The 20,153-nt window shown below is 38.2% G+C and overlaps 1 protein-coding gene and 1 pseudogene across 1 annotated transcript; one reads left to right on the forward strand and one right to left on the reverse strand.

The window, feature by feature from the left end:
- Positions 1 to 1,737: 1,737 nt before the first annotated feature.
- Positions 1,738 to 11,578, reverse strand: LOC138056553 (uncharacterized; annotated as a pseudogene).
- Positions 11,579 to 17,102: 5,524 nt separating this feature from the next.
- Positions 17,103 to 19,316, forward strand: LOC138057773 (E3 ubiquitin-protein ligase TRIM71-like). Its single transcript, XM_068903705.1, has one exon. It carries the CDS (start codon positions 17,184 to 17,186, stop codon positions 18,648 to 18,650), a length of 1,467 nt encoding a protein of 488 aa, XP_068759806.1. The 5' UTR covers positions 17,103 to 17,183; the 3' UTR covers positions 18,651 to 19,316.
- The last annotated feature ends 837 nt before the right edge of the window (positions 19,317 to 20,153 follow it).

Below are 20,153 nucleotides of genomic sequence, written 5' to 3' on the forward strand. Positions count from 1 at the left end.
CTGAGCCCAGGCATTTACAGCCAATTCATTTTAAGCTGGTGGGTACATTTAGATTTTACAGTATAAGACATGATACCAATCAGAAGATGATTTTTGAATAGCATTTATTCCAGGAACAGACTTCTAGCTATTGCTTACAAGTAACAGCAGTAGAAAATAATTCAAAGATGCTGCAATTGCATAAATCCATAAATTGGAACAATATTACCTTGCAACAATTTCTTTTCATTTTTTGCAAATTATATATTTTATTATTATACAATTTCTTTCGCTTAGCCTTTTAGATATAACAACTTGAGCCAGAATCCTAAGTGTGACTTTTTGCTGCTCTTGAAAAGACCTGGTGCTAGTGTCTGTTGGTTGAGAAATACAAAACAGACACACATTGCAGTCTTAACAACATTCAGGTCAACTGAATGAGAGCTTCTTTCTACGAACTATATGTATTAGTATAAGTCCAACCTAGTCCATGAAAATACCACTATCATAAAATTCACTTCCCTTCTCACTTCACATTTTGAAAGCTTGTTGGTACTAGCTGTCTATGCTTAAAATGTGAAGAAAAGAGAAGTGCTTTGTTTATTGTGGGGCTGCAAATAATGAAAGAATTTATGTCTAGACTGTGGTTATAAAATAATCTTGTAGAAAAATTGCTTCAGCTCTATATAAAGTGTATATGAAACAAGCAGAAGTATGGATGGTGTGTCACTTATCTAAGTTGAATTTGGTACAAAGTAAGGGCTTCATGCAAGCAGTAACTGACCTTGAATGTAATTTGAAATGATGATGAGGCAACTACAAAAGTTGGATTGGATCAACTTGGAGCATCCACCTTGGATCGACTGAAAAGATGTGATAAGGCCTCAAGTAATCACCCTAGCCCTAACCTTTTAAAGTGCCTATCACCTCAACACACTTTTCCGCTTTACTTATTCTCCGAAATCATCCCAAATACATGGTGTTGTTTATAGAACCTCTTGATTGAAATTTCACTCTTTTATTGGCTTTCAAAAACAAGAAAAGTGATCATACTTTGATCCATAACCGAGCAATGAAGGAGAATGGGTTCGATACCGGGTTGACGTCACAAATTAATTTGCATTGAGGCAGTTCTTTGAAAACAGCGATGCAAATTAATTTGTGACATCAACCCGGTATCAGACCCATTCCCTTTCATTGCTCGGTTATTAATCACGGTATGACCACTTTTCCCATTTTTCAAAGCCAATGAAAGAGTGAAATTTCAATCTAAATGGTCTAAAAACAACACCATGTATTTGGGATGATTTCGGAGAATAAATATATTGAAAAAGTGTGTTGAGGTGATAGGCACTTTAATAAGCTAACCTTGGTGAAATTGGGGCAAACATTTAATGGTTTTAGCTCACAAGACCGTTTTTCGCTCAATCCAAAGTGAGCGATCCAAGTTGAGGTGGTCCAACTTTTGTACCCGCTTGACAATTATGTCTTTTTTGAGAGCATCATTATATAATAGAACATGTCGCCTTGTTTCAAGTACGAATACTGAACTGCATCAACTGTACTATGCAATGATGGCATTAGAAAGAAATAATTGTGAGCATTGTACATGAAAATGTCATTCTTTGAAATGTCATTTTTTTAAAAACATTATATTAAATTTAAGCAATTTGAATGAACAGGGAAGTTACAACACTTCCTTTAATGATAATCAATGTTATTAATAACTTAATAGGAATCAACCTCGCAACTCTTCAGCTGGCTAAATTTTTTGGACTTTAATTTAAAATACCTCTGGGATGTAATGTTACACAATGGAAAGCAAACATTTTCACCCTAAACTGTAACGTCATAAATATTTACAAATATATTTTTGACTTGCAGACCTTTACAATGATTTACATGTAATGCAAAATCTAACTTGTGGTTCATTATCTAACAAAAACGTTACATATACATGTATATAAAACATTTTAACCTTCAAATTAAGTACACCCTAACAGTAAGATCAGCTGTCAACACCATTTGTTTCCATTTAAAGATATCTTACCATTTGCTACTATTTGTTTACAAAAAATGTTTTTGTGACAACTGTGTAGTGACTTCAAGAAGTGCAGGGAATTTCCATCCTATAACACAACAATAAATTGTATACAGTGCTTTTAAATACTGTTGAACCAGTCTTGTGGAATTATGACAGGCTGCGATTATTCGAATCATCACCCATATGCTCAGAAGCCCATTGTGAATCGTTCTCATCGGCTTGAGTCCGATAAGTGTAGCTACTTGCCTCAGGTGTCGTCAGTTATGTAACCAAAAGAGTTGATGATTGTTGTTCCACTAAAAGCTACAATTTGCATCCAGTTTTTGAGCTCATTCCCAAATATTATTACTTCCCTTACTGAGTTGTAACTCCAAACAAACAGATTATGTACAGAAAAAATTATGTCTCCGCCAAAACTACTCAAGTGACAATTTCTGTTTTGTGTGATATCTTTGCACAATTGTGGCTTTGTCAGTGGCACAAAACGATCATCAAGAATAACTTAATGTGGACCACGTCAAAAACGTTTGCAAGCTGTATTTCTACGGACCCGCAGTATTGTTGATAACAATCATTCTTACATGGGTTTTGTTCAGCGGTCCGTGTATTGATAATTATAAATCAGATAATTTTTGCATTTCTAATCGTGATTTCTTTCAGTTAGTTTAGCTAACTCCTTTCTTAAGAATCATCAATTTTTTGGATTAAAATTACAGGCTTACAGTTGATGGAACTCGTGTGCTGCGGTACCACTTGTTCGGGTTCAGTGATAATGTCGTCCACATGTCGGAAGAATGATCTTGACATTCAGACCTTTTAACAAGGCTGGTTTTCCGCAATTGCCACCGCAATGCTTGAACATCTGTGAAATAGAAACAAATAATTATAAGCATTTGCGATCAGGTACTGCTACTAGACAGAGTTAAAAATCTTGAAGCTGCCAAAAGTGGTGGCCAAGTTACTTAATGAGCACAAAATGATTTTAAGAATGTGTTTAAAACTCACAGAGAACTCAAATCTTCTTTGACTCTTCACAAGCTTGTTTCTAGAAGTGTTTTTGCCACAAGCACTAATTGGCCTGTTTTCTGAAATTGCGCAAATTTGTTTGGGGTTCAGAGAGGAGACTTAAATGGTGGAGAAACAAAAGAGGTGAAGAGGAAAATGAGAGTTTGTGCTTTTTCATTATATCTTAAAGTACCTGCGTTTGCTATCATAGATTTTTTTCTACACCGGCACAGCGAACACTACACTGCACTATATACAATACACTACTTGCAATACTTTACTTGCTAATGCACTTCATTAGCTGCTAATAACACTACTTCATGTCACAAGCTACTGACAAAATCATCTTACTGGTACTCATTTGCTATCATAGATGCCTTACCAGGTTTTCTGTTACATTCAGCATATATCCTAGCACATCTCTTTGCATCTGTTGATTTCGATTCTTCCTCTAATCCCTCAATCACAGCTATCCTGTCGGCAACTTCAGCAGCAGAACAAGCAATGATATTGTCACCATGTACCTGGAAGAATGACCAATTTTATGGTGAGCTTCAGCAAAATAGCAAGTTTTCTTAGTACAGATTGTAGGCATTATGGTAGCATATTGGTGTGTTGTCAGTTATTGCACTGCAAGTCAATGATCTTTTACTATAATTGATGCTACACAACTCTAAAGTTTTTATTTCAATCATTTTGTGAAGCCTTTGTACATCAGTTGAATGTCAGGCAGACTTTAACGTCCAGAAATTTGCGAGAAACTGCTCAGCTGCAAATCCAAAATTACTGTGTATTGTATTTCAGGCCTTAATTTTTAAAAGATGAAGTGAGTGAGTCCTATCAAAAGAATTGAGCAATCCATTGTGTAGCATTTTACTCAGTCAATTCAGATATCAACTCTTCCAGTATTTATAGTCAGTGTTGTTAAAGAGGGTAGCTTTTGAGCAGACATGATATGGTCATCCTTTTTTCACTCAACAATACAACCTACAGTGCAATAGCACAGACAGTTTAATTTTCTTACCACAACAGTAATTTCCACAAATTCATCCATGAGCATACGTTCCCCTCGAGTTTCAGCTTGTCAAATGGGTGGCAGAAATCTCTTTCTTTGTCAGCTCTTCGGTCACTTTCATTAAACCTTTTTCCCAGCCACGAGCCCTTGCTAGTATCACCTAGAAACATCTTTTGCACTGCGGAGCCGGCACTTGCTTCCATCAGTGTCTAGTAAAGCACACCCTTGTAGATGAAGTCCTGTGCATAACCACTGTTCATGGCATCTTTCTGTCCTGTTAATACAAGCAGGTCTTATATTAAGTGGTGAATACTCCATGTGTCCAAAAATACTCAAGACAGGTCCTTTATAAAGGCTTTATAAGGAAAATAAGTTTTCATTCATATGAAATGTAGAACTACAGTAATTACAATAGCAAGAAAACCAAGTCCCCACTTGCTTTAAAACAGGAGATGAAGTTGACAGCCCCCAGATTGCCACTAATGCAAATTTAATGTTCTAGTCACTGTATCGTTCTAAGCATCATGCACTTGATGAGCCTTAGAATAGGACCTTTTGCAAAGATGACAGCACTGTGAAGAAGACCACACCAGAATAAATATTATACACTGTAGCCCGCAGAGAAAAGTATTTATTTACCTGACAGACACACTAAAGTCAAAAACTTGGTCTTAAAAAAATTCTGTCATGAATTTTTCTAGGGCTTACATTATGACAGTCAAAGTTCTCGTTCTTTTTTACCCTTAATACCACTTTGACACATTTTTTCCAATGTATAAATTTGCATACCTTTGAGAATGGAAGGCCAATCATCTCTCCTCACTTGCAATTCATCCATTAGCTTTGTCCGTCTTTCATTTCTCAAAAAGAGCTCCTGTGCTGATCGGTGTTCCATGTCATAGACTCCGTTCTCCAATGACAACTGCCCATGCCGCGTGTAGTGAGAAATGTCATGTTGGAAATTGGCTTTAATTGTCATCCCTTAGCTTTGTCGCATTCTCTTCTGATACATGGGTGCATTTTGCAAACCAAGGGTAGCCTGGACAGTGACCTGAAGTCAACATGAAAACAATGATAAAATCAACAATAATATTATTATTATTAACCCAATCGAGTGTTTATTTAAATCGATGAAGGCAGACCAAATCATATGTTCGTTTTAGCGAGAGGGAAACCCTATTAAAGCAGAGCATGTACATGTAATCAACAAAATCAATCCACACATTGGTCGAAAACAAGTCCTCCTACCACTGTACCAACCCATGTCTCGTCAAATAAAAAAGGCAAACTGGACAAGTGTTCAAATGTTATACATAGTGGGGATGGGGTGTTTTCACTGCTGCATCTTTTTTGTCTCATGCTTTCCTAGACTTACTTGATCATTGAAATCTATTGATGTGAGTAGATTCAAATATCAACACAATATTGTTTCTCCTTTAATTGGAGCTCCTTTCGTTTTATCATTGAACATACACTTTAAAAAGGGGAATAATTTCAAAGAAACAACTTTTTGTTCTCTAAATTAGTAAGGAAAAGATTGAAAGAAAACATGTTGATCTTTGCCCAAAAGCTTACCTGTAATCATAACGTGCCCTACACCCCTGACACCTTGTTGATCGAGCCTCAATTTCTGCCATCAGTGACTTATGCGAGTCTCCTGTCTGTTTTTCCACCCTATTAGCCCCACTTGGCTGCGTCTTCTGCAGATTGCTGTGGCGCATACTGGTAACTTGCCGGTGTACTAACATAAGGCATACAGCGTGCATCAACATTCTCGATATCCTTGTATGAGCTATCTAATCTTTCGAGTGCCCTTATGACCTCCCGTTCTCTCTGCACCAATGCACGCTGCTTCTCAGCCTCTCTCATGTTCTTAAGTCTTTGTTTGTGATCAAGTCTTTCGTGTAGGGCTTCTTTGCTTCCATACTTATTTCTCGCAATAGTTATTAAATCAGACACCAGAAAGTCATAGGAGTCATTGTGTAATGCTCTTAAGATCTCTCTCAGTGAGGCTAAACTGTTCCTGCGAAAGAGAAAAATAACAAATTTTGTAAGAAAGAAAAATACAAACTTGTTATTGTATCTCAGATAGTACTTTTGCTGTGAATGGCCAATTTTAGCCTGTCAGCAAGCTCTCTCGCGGGTTGCGCGTGGGTGGGCGTTCGCAGGCTAGGCCAGTAAATAGAAGGCCATACTGGTAATTCACAGTTCAGCCTGTTATGTTGATGCAAGAGAGCACAGGTTCAAATTTCCAGCTGCAACAACACCCACTCGCTGACAACAAAATTGATGACTGCACAGAGTTAGATCTTCCAAGAGTGAAAAACGGCAAAATAATAAACTAGGACAAACTCTGCTGGTGACAAAAGCATGTTAACAACTTTTGCATGAAACTCAAAACAAAAGAAAAATCAGTAAGAGGTGAATTGGGTGATGTATCCTGCAAGCTCCTTTTTTAAAAAATACATGTACTATATCCCCAAGAGGCCCCCTGTCTAATAGTGAGGTCATTGAAGCCAAAATTATGTTTGCTTTTGGGAGGAATTTAAATTTCCAAAATGTTTGAATCTAAAACGATACCATAAATCTCACCATTTCTGTACGCTTGTATCTAAGGATACCACAATTAAACCTTGTCAAACACTGTTGAACAAAGTCCCTGTTATTTAGAATGTGAATTCAGGCCCAACTCCTAAACTTTTTAAAAACATTTTACATTTCCCGTGGTACATGGAGTGTGAGGTTTCACTAGTTCACTGGACAAACTACTTACCTTAGCATGGCACTTGCGTCTGTAAAACAGAGGATGACAGGTTTCACAGAGGGTTACATCAAAGTGGACATCAACACGATGAGAACAGTTCCGATAACAGACCACACATTTCCATTTGGAGTATAACCACATGCGTTTCGCCATAAGTTCCCAGCACTTCTCCCCTTGACACAGTTCAACTGCTTTATCATACGAAAATGCAGATTCCTCATTCAGTGGATTTGCCACGCACAACACTGTTGGTTTGTATACAAGACCAAGCCTGCTACAAAGTGGATTCCACATACCACTGGCATAAGAGTTCAGAACACGACATGTAGCTCCTAATGAAGACAATGCTGGGGCATCCAAGTAGGAAGAAGGAGGTTTATCATTTCAGGAGGTAGTAAAGCAAAATAAGGGCCAATGCTATCTATACCACTATTCCTACGCTCCCTAAGGAAAAGCCTAGTGATGTAGCGAGGACGACTGCTAACAGGGCTCCCATCTTCAGTACTTTTTCTCTTTGTTCCACGAGGCATCTCTCTTAAATGGAAGGCTTTTTTGGCTGCAAGTGAAAATACAAGGTGTAGAAAGTCAATGACTTTTTGAATGTGTTCTTGTTTTCTAGAGGCAAGATTAGCCATTTGCCTTCAAGCAACTAACGTATACTGGGATGCAATGATAATTTATTTTAAAGCTACAAGGTGCAGAAGTAAACAATAATATTGGAAGATAGAAGTGATTATCACAATTAACTGGACAATTTAATCGTCTCTTATAGACATCTGAAACCCATGACCTCTGCGATTGAAGTACAATTCTCCAGATCACTTCTATCTTCCATCTTTAACCCACACTTAATAATAATAATAATAATAATAATTATTATTATTATTATTATGATTATTATAAATAGTCGTAATATCATCATTACCATGAATCCAATTTTTGAAATTTAGAAGCCGAATCTCAATCTCAAAAGAGAAATGCACGAAACTAAGTTTGATGCCTGATCTTGATTTCCGACACAAAGTGTCCTCTTAAGGTCTCGTCATAGGTTTGATAATATGAAATTTCTGAAAATCATTTTTTTGCAAAAAAATAAACATTTGTAAAAGATGTAAGTCCATCCAATTTTCGGAAAAGCCCCCAAAAAGCATTCTCTGCTTTAAATTATTGCCTAGAGTTGACCTGTTACAGAGCCCACAACTCAAACAATTTTTTTTTCTGATTCAGCTCATACTCTCAGGGCTATTTTAAGACAGTTCAATGTGCAAAACGGTGTTAGCATTTGTTCAATAATTGTTTGAAGTGTTTTGGTTGTATACCATACTGTCCAAATTTCTGGTCAAAAACTCAACTTTGATGAAAGATAACAAGATGCAAAACACAATATACATGTATAAAAAATTGCTGACCTGTTGGGGTGGAAAACTGATCTCAAAATCAATAGCTTAAAAAATATTCTTAAAAATTTTAAATCCCTTGAACAGGACTACCTGTGTTTGGTTTGAGAACCTCCAGCTAACATATAAAAAGTAATGTACAAACAAAAGAATCCTTTATTGGATCCAAAAACTAATTCAAAGAGCATTAAGTTGATGTTCATTTCATTCTCATAGCATAAAATTCTGGCAAAATAAGAATTTAAGAAACTGAAAGCTCAAACCTATGACAAGACCTAAAGTCAAAGCATTTGTGCCCATTTCCACCAATAAGGAAGTGTTATGGCTTGCATTACCTCCAGGTTAGGATAAATGCAGTTGTTTCATCTTTACTTGAGGAGAATAGTATAGGGAACACTTTCTGGCATTACTTATCTTTATTCCTAAACACTAGGATGTTGATCTTGGGGAGATAAGCGTATTCTTTTATGTTTATTGAAACTGGCATACATTAATTATCTGCCCTTCTGGTGAATACCATAAAATTCCAAAAATAAGTCCAGGGGCTTATAGTTTTCAAAGACCCTTTTGGAGGGGCTTATTTTTAGAGGTGCTTAACTACGGAGGGAAATTTGCATTTCCAAATCAATTGGGCTACCCTTATATAGTTGAACTTTTAGTAAATTAAGTGTGTTTGCTTTATTTTACTTTGTATTTGAGGACATTTTTCCAAGTAAAAGCTCCTGGGAAGGGGGGGGGGGGCCTTATATTTGGAGGGGCAATTTAACGGAGGGTGTTTGGGTTACCGCTTTGGGGGGCTGATTTTCCGAATTTTACGGCATCTACCCTGGATAACAGATATATTTCCAATTCCCACCACTTGTGTCCTAAAATGGTCCTCAAAGGATCCAATTGACCCATGAAATCTCACTCAATGTGACAAATACACTGTACCTGTGCATACACTGTATGTGATTTGACCTGCTGCATGAAAATTATGTTAGAGAAAGCTGTTGTATTGGTCCTGCATGACTACGATTGTTTTATACTTTAGATTATCTCATATTTCTCCCTTTGAACTAAAGAGTTGTTACTTGTATGCAAGTTACTATATCTGATAGAAAACAAAGGGCCAGTGCTATCTAACTTTTAGCTGTCAGTATGGTATCCTTCATAGTGTTTCATCACTGCTCATATCATTCTTTTTATGCTCCTTATCTTGAAATTTTAACCTAACAACAAGTCATATCAGCACTTTTTTTTTAAAAATGGTTTATTTTAAGGGTAAAAGTGAGCCAGCCATCATGAAAACTTAACAACAAATCACTCGAGACAAATTGACACTCTCATCATTTAACACGGGTCACAACACATCCTAAGGACTTTAGGATCTACAACAGGATTTGTACATGCTACTATTAAAGGTGGATCTATCCTTTTCTCATGTTAAGGTTTGACAAGAGTGCAAAAGTTTCCAACGTATTTTCTACCAACCAGTCAATCCAAGTGCAGAATTTGGACTTGATTTTCGCATATTTCCGATATCACCCTCTTGTGGTTTGTTATGAAATACCCTCAGGGCGAGATGGGGTCATCTTAGACCGCAAAATTTAAGTCTAATGGAAGCGTTCCGTGAATTCCAAAATAAACGGTATACTAACCGCAATTTATCAATCTCAAGAAAGAAAACAACAGTTTCAATTACACCATCCAGACTCAGTGGCTAAAAACAACTGACATATTTTGATGCGCTTGTTTCACTTTTAAATGTGAATAGTTTCACGTCCAACACTGTACCCACTTTGGGCCTCTTGAAGTCCAGCCAGGGGTCTAATTGTACAGCATTGATACCAATCAAGCGAAATGTTTGTTAAAACTTGTGAGAGAGCGAATCTTTATTCATACAATAATGCGGTAAGCTCCAACAGGCTTGGCCAATTTGAAAGTGAGATTTTAAAATTCATGGTTTATTTTCATTGTGTATGCTCTGCAGAACAAAATTTGTTTAGATCTTAGAGATACGCAATCCTCACGAAATCTTGAAAAACGTTTGGAAAGATATACACGTCTTTAATCAGCTTTTATATTTTCGCCAATTTTTGGATGCAACTTTAGTTTTCATATTTTGATTTTAGTAAAATGTCCATAAACTAGAAACATAAAACCGTGCACGAGAGCAAAATTTATACTCTCTTGAAAAAGTGAGGAGAAATTTTGTCTCGTTGGTTGCTACAAATCGAAACTTTTCCGAAATATCGCAAGCTTTCAAAAATCTATTTTAAAAGGTCCGTTGCAGTAGTTGTAGTGAAACGTAAATGGCCACTTTTTATCGAGCTTTCAATGCCTTGTATTTTACATGTAAGATTAAAAATTGATAGCAAATTGCTGTGACATGTGGCATTTCAGAATTATGCATGAAGCTGAGGCATCGAGCTTTTTGCTCCAGTTTAGCGAGAGTAATTCGAAACACTTTCTCACCGAGTACTCTTAAGCAATTTCTCGGCAATACGACAACCATAACTGATTGCAAAACGGGCTCACAGCATCGAATACTTTTAACTTTTACCTCGATCATTAGGTTTTCGCACCTCAACGCCTGGCAGATTCGCTTACAATAACAATAAACGCTCGATGGAGTTCTGTGGCCAAAAACGAACTTAGATTAACCTTTCGAAAGCAATTTCCCTCGATTTCCAGTTGTAAAATTCTTCAAAAATCTTACTCTACCAAGAGATTTCAACCGAAAGGCTTCAGAAATCGGGAAAGTGACGTTTTATCTGAGAGCTTTGTTGTGCAGTTGTGAATATGTATTAGCTCGTCGACAAAGAAGTTAAACCATATTGGAGAATTATTTGAATTTTTCTTTGATTATGGAGTAACATGGGGTTTGTGGCCAGAAATCTGAAGGTTGCTTAACGTTTGAGAGACAATCAATATAGCGAGAGGTAAGTTTTACAAAGGAGGACATTATCCACAAGTTTCTACAATCGAAGCGCACTGGAAGAAACTAGTCCAACAGATATATTTACGATATTCAATGTGGTAACTTCACGCGATCAAATACCGCGCAAAAACGAAAGAATTCGCAATTCAAATCGAGAAATCGTTTCTACTAAATGCAACCTTTTGGATGGAATACATGTCCAAAGGAATAAGTTATCCCCGGCAATCTTAATGTGTAACACACAGACCCGGCTTGTGTTTCACTAGTATCGAACTTAACCAGGAAAAATCGTGTAAAGCATACAAAGCCTCTTGGTTAATAAGTCGAAACACTTACCGGCTCGTTCCACAAGCAAAGGCTGGGTTGTAAGATGAAATAAAGACGGCGAAAAAGCGATGAAGTGGTGCAATGATGTCTTCAGAGGAAACTCTGGCTGTCACTAAAATCTGACTTTCATCAACCGCGAATATTTAAATACCTCTTACGTTTCATTTGGCCTATTAACAAACAGCCAATGACAGCGAAGTAAATTTACCGTACGACCAATGAGAAGGTGAGAAATATATTCGAACGAGAGGTGCTAACAAGTACTCTCACGTGCGCGGAACAATAGAAATCGCTCAGAAAGGTACACAAAAGGAATAAAGCAACTTTATTGTATTCACATCATCGTAAACTATCACTGCATGAAAATCAATTCAAATTGAGTGAAAGTAAATTCAAGCTATTGTTTTGAAAATTAACCTCACGTTGTATTTTTTTTACTTTATTCATGTGAATAACTATTGTTTTCTTGTGTAGTTTCTCGGTTCTTCAACCCCAAGGCGAATTATTTTCCTTTAAAATAAGCGTACCTTGATAATTACAAAATACAATGCAAATTTGGTTTTCAAATTAAGATTTTAAAGCTTGAACCACTGCCCTTTTTCACACATTTGATTCAAAATGAAAAAATGACACTTTTTCACAATACTTCGTTCTCTTTGAACCATTCAATTATATTTCACTTACAAAAAAAAAGCACATTTTGCGTGAGAAGAAAGTGCAACACGCGAATTTGCTCTATGCAGCATGCAAATTCCTTTGCCCCCCTTCAACCCTGTTGAAACATGTTGAATCGAAGTGAATCGATGTTGATGATATGTTGAAACTGTTTGCCCACCACAGCAGTTAACATCGTTCCACAGAATCGAACGGGTGTTGAAGCAAATTATTATGCCGTTTGCCCAGGCCTTAACACATAGGCTGTACCATTTGACTTCAGTATTTTTTCTGTCGTTTAAAATGTGCGGTATCTCCCGTCCCCCACGACAGAAGATCGAACCATGGAATTTGAGAAGTACCTTTGCCTTCAGCTATGGTTTCATTACGACTTCTAATCGTTTCAATTAATCAGTAGGAGGGAGTTCGTTGTTTTTGGAATAATGTCCTCAATCAATCTTCTCGGAGTCTAAACAAAACTTAATTGGTGGTCTGATGAGAAATCGTAACGATAACTTGTTTATTTGAAAATCCGTTCTTTTCCTCTCAAACCTAATTCATAAGTTTTAAGTCAACTTTAGGCGCTTTCCTTTTGTCAGCCAGAGAGAACTGGCCGGCCAGACCCGTCAGTTTGCAAAGAAAATGCAACAATTTGAAAGAACAGTTGCATGATAATCCCTCATATTCTTCCTTGAAGTGTGTTAATTTGAACGTGTTGTAGAGTTATATAGTCCTTCCAAATGCCCGGCCTGGCCGGTCAGTTCTGCCAAATCATGGAAAGCATCCTTAGAGTCAGGTCCGGGGAGCAAATATATCAAAAAGGAGCTAAAATAATCATTGTAACACTTTATTTGCATTCCAGAAGACGATATACAATAATTATAGACTTTGCTTGTTTGTTTGTTATTTATTTGTTCGAGCAGGTTGAAGTATTGGCAGCTATACAGCTGATGTGGACCTGCTATACCCACCTACCCACCCATACACTCACGAAGGACAGCCACAACACCGGGAACTTCATCCCCTACTCTTCCCGATTAGTGTGTGGGTTCAGTTTAACGTCCCACAGGGAACTTATGCCATGGAAGATATTTTTAAGACGGGGCTTACGGTTTAAAGTCCTTAATATCCGAGAAGACTTGAAAGTCTTAGCCATTTGCGGATGTAATTACAAAGGCAGCGCTTTCTCCTCATTTATTTTAAGATCCTCCCGCATGGCAGCCGCGGTGTTTCATGAATTCCACCTATATCCTCACAGAATTGGAAAAAATGTTTTAACAAATTGTGTCTGGGCGATTCGTCCAAGAATCCTCTGTTTCCACCGGATCGTCTGAATATTGTCTGAAGGATGGTTTATACAACAAGCATTGTAACGAATTTATAACAACTTTAATGAGTAAGCGTGTGCTGCCTTTGCTTATCGTACGCCTGGCGTGAAAACCAGTCCTAAAATGAATTTTAGGTAGCATGCGGGCGCGTACAAAGTCAAAAGACTTTGCCGGCAGTAGTTTATAACAAAAAAAGTCGGTAATCTATTAATCTTGAAGTAAAGATCTTGCATTTGTTTCCTTGTCAGTTTTTTCCATCACTAGTTCCCGCGAACAACTAGCGTTCTTGTCTAGTTTTGCGACTAAGTTGACCTGTTAATCGCTTTATTGCTCTGTGTAACAAAAATTTTAAGCGACTATTTTGTAATTGAATATGTTCATTACGGCTATATTCTCCATCAAAATAACTATGATCAAAATGAACATGTCACGATGATGAGCAAACATGGCTCAATTAAGATCTGAACTTCTTTGTCACAGATTTGATGTAACGATAACGCTTGACAAAAGAAACACAAAAACATGGAAAATGGCACCTTTACTTTGAATTGTTTAATTAATTCTCCGTTGTCTTTGCGATTGCAATGCCAGTAGTAACATGAAACGCATTTTTCATTTTCCCCGACGACAAGACAGCGGAGGACGTTTTAAAGAAACTCGAGATGTTTGCTAGATTTAGGACTGTGATGATTTGCTTCAACGCCCTGTTACAACAAGTTACTGCGCATTTTGTTCGTAAATTACTAAACTTTTTAATTCTGGCGTTTTAGTTAAATTATTTTTTGTCGTTAAAACCTTCCCGTGGAATTTCCGGAATACATTTGCCGAAAGCTTTAGTCTCATCACGTCTTCCAATCATTTTAGTCAATATTGAGGGGAGTGAGTTTCGGTTTCGTTACCTCAATCTGCTTGGTATCTAAACAAAACTTAATTTTTCCACCCACAAATCATGACTTAAAATAGGTCTAAAGCCTTATTCTTTTCCTTTTGAAGAACCACATTATGTTAATGATGAAATAACAGCCTATTTGCGCTTCTTTGCATGATCTTCAAGAATTCAGCTTAATCCAACTGTTTGAATCGTTCCAAATGCGAAACTGAAAAATTGTCTTGAGTTGTTTAAAATTGATTTGCCGTGGGATCCATTGCTTCCACTCGATCTTCTGAGTATTGCCTAAGAGGTAGTTTTTTTATGAAAGTTAAAGTTCACTATTGCAACAGGCCCGAGTTGCTCAATGCATGGCTGGCGCTAACCAGCGTTAAATACCATGGAAACCAACAAGTTTTGATACCTCTTGACCAAACTTCGAGCAACCGGCCCATACAGGTTGACAATCAGACGTAGTAAACTTGACCCTTTTCTGGTTTAGAGAATCTGAATGAAACTTAGAAGGTTACAATTGAAAAAGACCCAACGATTCGAGTGACTTCACTGATTTTCATCAGGGGTGATGCAAAGCTGTCGCAAGAAGCCTTCAAAATGCTCAACAAATTGCTAAAAAAGCAAAGGGCGTGACCATTAATAGTAATAAGCGTCTTTTTATTGCAATTAGGTGTCAAGAAAAAGGCCGCCATCATCAAAGAAATGTGAGCGGCCTTTGTGTGTAATCACTGAACTATCTGATCATCAGTGTCACTTTCCAGATCTTCGAAATGCATTCATGAGTCATTGCTTCTTTTTTTAGTTGTGGAATAATTTTTGAATATTAAGTGGTACGCCAAAAACGCAGGTCATCTTACTTAAAGTCCTCTTGACTCTAGTCTCCCTTGTCTTTTCTCTACATAACCTGCATAGAATTATGACATGCGTCTGTGCGACCTTCCTTGATTGTCCTGTCTCTGCCTCCCAATAACTGAATCGGCCCATTAGTTGATAGACACGAAAGTAATTATTTCGTGCTTAACCTTCATATTCGGGAGTTTTGTTTTCTTTATTTATTAGTTAGTTTTCGAACTTCCGTAAGCTTAATCAATTACAAGGAACTCATCATGACCTCCTGTCAATTACCCATTTTGTTTTTTTACTGTTCTGATCTCAAAATGCGCCGATATCATAGCTGGTGAGCAGCTCTCAAAGAAGGAAGTAGTGTGGACGCAGGAGGAGTGGAGTCTACTTGGTCATCTTTTATTTCTCGACGGAGGGAGATTTATAATCACGTTTTACTTCAAGCGGCTATGAACGTGGACTGGCTAAACTCGTTTCGTATTAGCTAATTTCTTGCCTGTTAGCTACAAGAATCAAGAAACTTCTCAAACGACTGAGAGAGATGAGTTAGAATAAGACGATTTTTACGCTTTTATGGCAAACAGCAGATTGACGTTTCCCGTTTTAAAAAAACCCTATGTTAAAATTCTCAATGTCTCGCGTTCACGGCAAACTGCAGACGTCTGAGCCAAAATGAGCGTTTTGCCAAAAGTGAAAGGAACGTATTTGATTTTGAATGGAATGCATGTATATATATATTTAAGCAATTCGTAAATGGTTTGAACCCAGGAGTCATATCATACTTAAGTAAAGTACGATCTTCCGGGTGAGTGTAGTCCCGAGAAGGAGAGCGGAAGACTCTGACGACGACTTCCGCTCAGGTTGTCGCTTTTATGACACCTGGAAAATTCGACAGGTGGCTCCAACGGGATTTTGGATCACATCTTACCTGTTGTCTACAGATGACGACCAGCTTATCAAGAGAGAGGAATACGTTATAATAAGAGAATTTTCATGATTCTACGACAACCAACAACCTGCCTTTTACCGTTTCACGTAACCACAATGCATCATTTCTCAAATCTCTCCCGCGATAGGGAACTTAAGGACGGTGCCTACTATTGTTATTGCTCATACGTTCTGCGCATCTCGAGATTCTCGGATTTCCTATCGGCGGTGCTTACTAATACAGGGATAATATTTTTTGCGCGGTTCAAAACTATGCGGAGAAAGCAGAACTTACCAAGTGCTCTTGGCCAAATAGAAAATGAGGGGTAACCATGCATCTTTCAGAGATAGTTCAGCTTCAGTTTGGAATAGGACGCCATACATTGCTTTGTATTTTAAAGCTTTTTACAAATCTTGGAAAAATACGTGGTTACCCCCACTTTTCCTTTTGGATTTCAATAACACTTGTTCAGATCTGCGTTTCCCTCACAGTCAGTAAACGAGCAAAAATACCTTTGAAACATTTTATCCCAGTATTTTATTGCCACGTGTTTAAAAAAGTTACTTCTTACTTGAAAATTGGTTACAAACCGAAACACTTTTTCCCTGCCCAAACCACAGAACGCAAAGGACACTGTTGAAAAGATGGTCCATCACATAGAGTCTTGCCGAGTCTTCAATAACAATATTTTGCTTTTTTATTTGCAACGAAATATCCATCTGGGCTGGTTAAATTTCTAAATATTTCCTGAAAATTTTACACTTCAGTTCTATCTTTCGTAAATTTCTTCCTTTGATGCACCGCGAATCCACCTCGGCGTAAATATGGATAAGGGACTGAACACGAATCTATAGTCCAAGAAAAGGCAAGGTTTGCCACGTGTCTTTAAAATACATTTTATTATTCAAAATTCACGGGCTGAATGCTCATTTCTTTATTTCCGTTTGACCAGCTGTTTTCTGTGGAATGATATTATAAACATCCAACTTTTTTCCTTGCTACGAACTGAAAAAGCCTATATCCTCGTCCCTTACATCGTATTTACATTTCGACCAAACTAAATCTAAAGAAACTTTTCAGTTTCGAGTGACAAATGTCTGAAAGATCATTGAGCTCCTGGTTTAGACTAGCTTTTCAATGGTTAGTCAGCGACGAGTGGGAAAAAGTTAAAGGTACCGTGGAAGGGAACGATGCGACTTACAGGTGGCTTAAAGAACAGATTCTCACGGCAGTTCGTGGCATTGCAGAGAAATCTTTCCGCAGTTTTCTCGGATCTGCTGCTCTGAATCTACGTGACAGGCTTGTATCGTTGAAATACGTGACCCCTGATGAAGACACCTACAACAAGGCCAAGTTTTGGTTCAAGCAGCAGACGGGAAAATTTGCGTTTGAAGAGAGCGACAACTCGACTGATGACAGAATCATAGCTTGTAAGATCGCTCTGTTAGAAGTTGCATTCATTTACTTCGACGAACCGGATCTTGTGACCAGATCGTTCCGATCTCTACTGGAAAAACTTAAAGGAATCGGTGGCGTCTATTCTGCCCTCAAGGACAAGAATAACCCCACCCTCTTAGCTCAAGTGAAGATCATTGAAGATGCAGCTAAGGAGTACATACTAGGTTTGGGCCAAGAACAACATGATTGGCCGGAATTTTATGTTCCCGCAGAGGCCCTACCAAACGAGTCCTCTGAGTACCAGCCCCCTGAGATATGGTGCTTCGGAGATTATGGCACCACCAATGGACAGATCAGCTACCCAGAGAAAGTTGCTGTCGATAAAAAGGGTCAGTACCTCGTGCTAGAAGAAAACGTTATTGGCGTTGGAGGTATTATCACAGTCCAGAGAATTCAGTTGTTTGACTCCAATGGAAAATTCCTGAAATGTCTACTAAAGAGAGGAGATGGGAAAGTGAATGGTATGGCCGACTTCTGCCTCACTCAAGATGGAAGTGTTCTTGTTGCGGATGAAGACGAGGAAGGGAGGAGCAGGATCCAGATCTTTGATTATGAAGCAAACAAACTTCTTCAAGTGGCACCACTTTTAGAAAGCGAAATTCGTCCCAAATTCAATCATCTTACCACTGATACCGAAGGACGTGTAATCGCCGGAGACACTTCGGGCGTCTGCATTTACACCTTCGGAAATGACGGGAAAGTGGTCAGCAAGTTTGGAAAATTTGGCCGAAAGGAAGGCGAGTTCCAATCCGTTGATGCTGTGAGCTGTGACGAATTTGGAAAGATCTACGTGGCAGACTCAGTGATGAGACGGATTCAAGTTTTCGATGGGGATGGAAATTTCTTGTCAATGTTTGGTTCAAGAGGTACTTATTTGCGTTACTTGCTGTTTGATGCTTCTCGAGATGAAGTGTTTGGTGCCGACTATGAGAGTCACAAAGTCCGAGTGTATTCCATGGATGGCGATCTCTTGAGAGAGCATGGCAAATATGGCACCGCCCTGAACGAATGCTGGTTCCCGTATGGTCTGGCCCAGCTGCCTGATGGGAAAATCGCCATCGCTGAAAGGGAGAACCACAGGATCACAGTGTTGAAGATATGAAGTGACATGTTGAATTAAGAAAGGAATGTGAGGGATAAGTTCACTAGCAATAATATTATGCTGTTATTAGATCAGTTTCAATGGATTGGTGCGTCAATGGAACGGTTACTTAACGGAAGACCATTGTACTTGTAATTAATGTGATACCGTGGTTAAATAAAGATATGATGAAGAAGATGATTGTAACTTTCGGCATCACATCACGTTGCAAACCAATGCATTGCATGGGTACATCACAATGATTGCCGATTGCATCGCATTGGAGCCATTTGCGCGCATTTTCATTTTAAATTATAGAGATGAGGAAGGGAACGACATTACAGATTACAATATGATCAGGCAGTTTAAAGAAGCCGAGGAAGGGATGATTCATTTATCTGAGAAGAAGCATTAAAAAGCATCGCCGCGTTATGTCCGCCAGGTACAATTAACCTTGATTCTTGTGGGGAACATTGTTTTAATACTCCTAGCAACTTGATTTTTCACACAGCGCTGTAAAATCAGAAGTAAAGATTTTCACGTACTTAGAAGTTTTATCTTCAATATTGATTTTTCTGTGGGCCTCCACCGTTGCTCCCGCTTCGGCCGCGGTCTTAACTCTCGCAGAGAATAACTTCTTTTGTTTCGGTTTAGAACATAGACGATAGCTTTTATAACTTAAGACGTTTAAGGTGTAATGATGCGCCCGAAGACAGATGGGAAGCTAGTTCATAGGTGACGGGTGAGAGGACAATGGAAAAGTCAGAGTACTGGGCAGGACTCGAACCCACAACCCCTGTCTTGTTCCCATTGAGCTACTAAGGAGTTTAAGTAATGACGATTCTTCAGCCACGACATCGTCAAAAAGCAATAATACTATTGGTTAAAAGAACCAAACTAATCGTGCTGCACGTGCGGCACGTTTTTTGTGAACATTTCTTTCCCGTACTCGTCAATGAAACTGCTACGTAAAATAACCAAATTTTATTAAGGTTTCGACGACAACGTGGACAAACAACAGTGAATCTTTCAGTCTCACTCTTTACTTCAAATCCGTCCTTACCAATCCAGTTATAGGACATTTCGCCGATATTGTATAATGTAAACAAGATGGAATAATCATGAAATACTTAGAATAGCTCAAACTTATATTTGAGTGACGTTTTCGTCGCCGTAACCGTCGTGGTCTCTTAAACTTCCTATATTAGCGCTCCTAGGAAGCTAAGTCATTATTCTAGGTCCTGAAAGGAAAAGAAAGCTATACAGTATTTTGTATTTTAAAGCTTTTTAAAAATATTGTTGATTAATTATCTTCGAAAAATGCGTGGTTACCCCCCAATTTCTTTTTGGATTTCAATAACACTTGTTAAGATCTGCTTTTCCCGCATATTCAATAAACCGCGCAAAAATACCTTTGAATTAGGAGGCACCTTCCTTAAGCTCCCTATTAGGGAGTTTAAACACGCGAGGTTTTTGAGCCTTGGACGGTAACCGGATATGAACACTTCGCATGCCAGGACAGTA

The sequence above is a fragment of the Montipora capricornis genome, chromosome 7, assembly GCF_036669925.1.
Source record: "Montipora capricornis isolate CH-2021 chromosome 7, ASM3666992v2, whole genome shotgun sequence".
Classification (NCBI taxonomy): Eukaryota; Metazoa; Cnidaria; class Anthozoa; order Scleractinia; family Acroporidae; genus Montipora; species Montipora capricornis.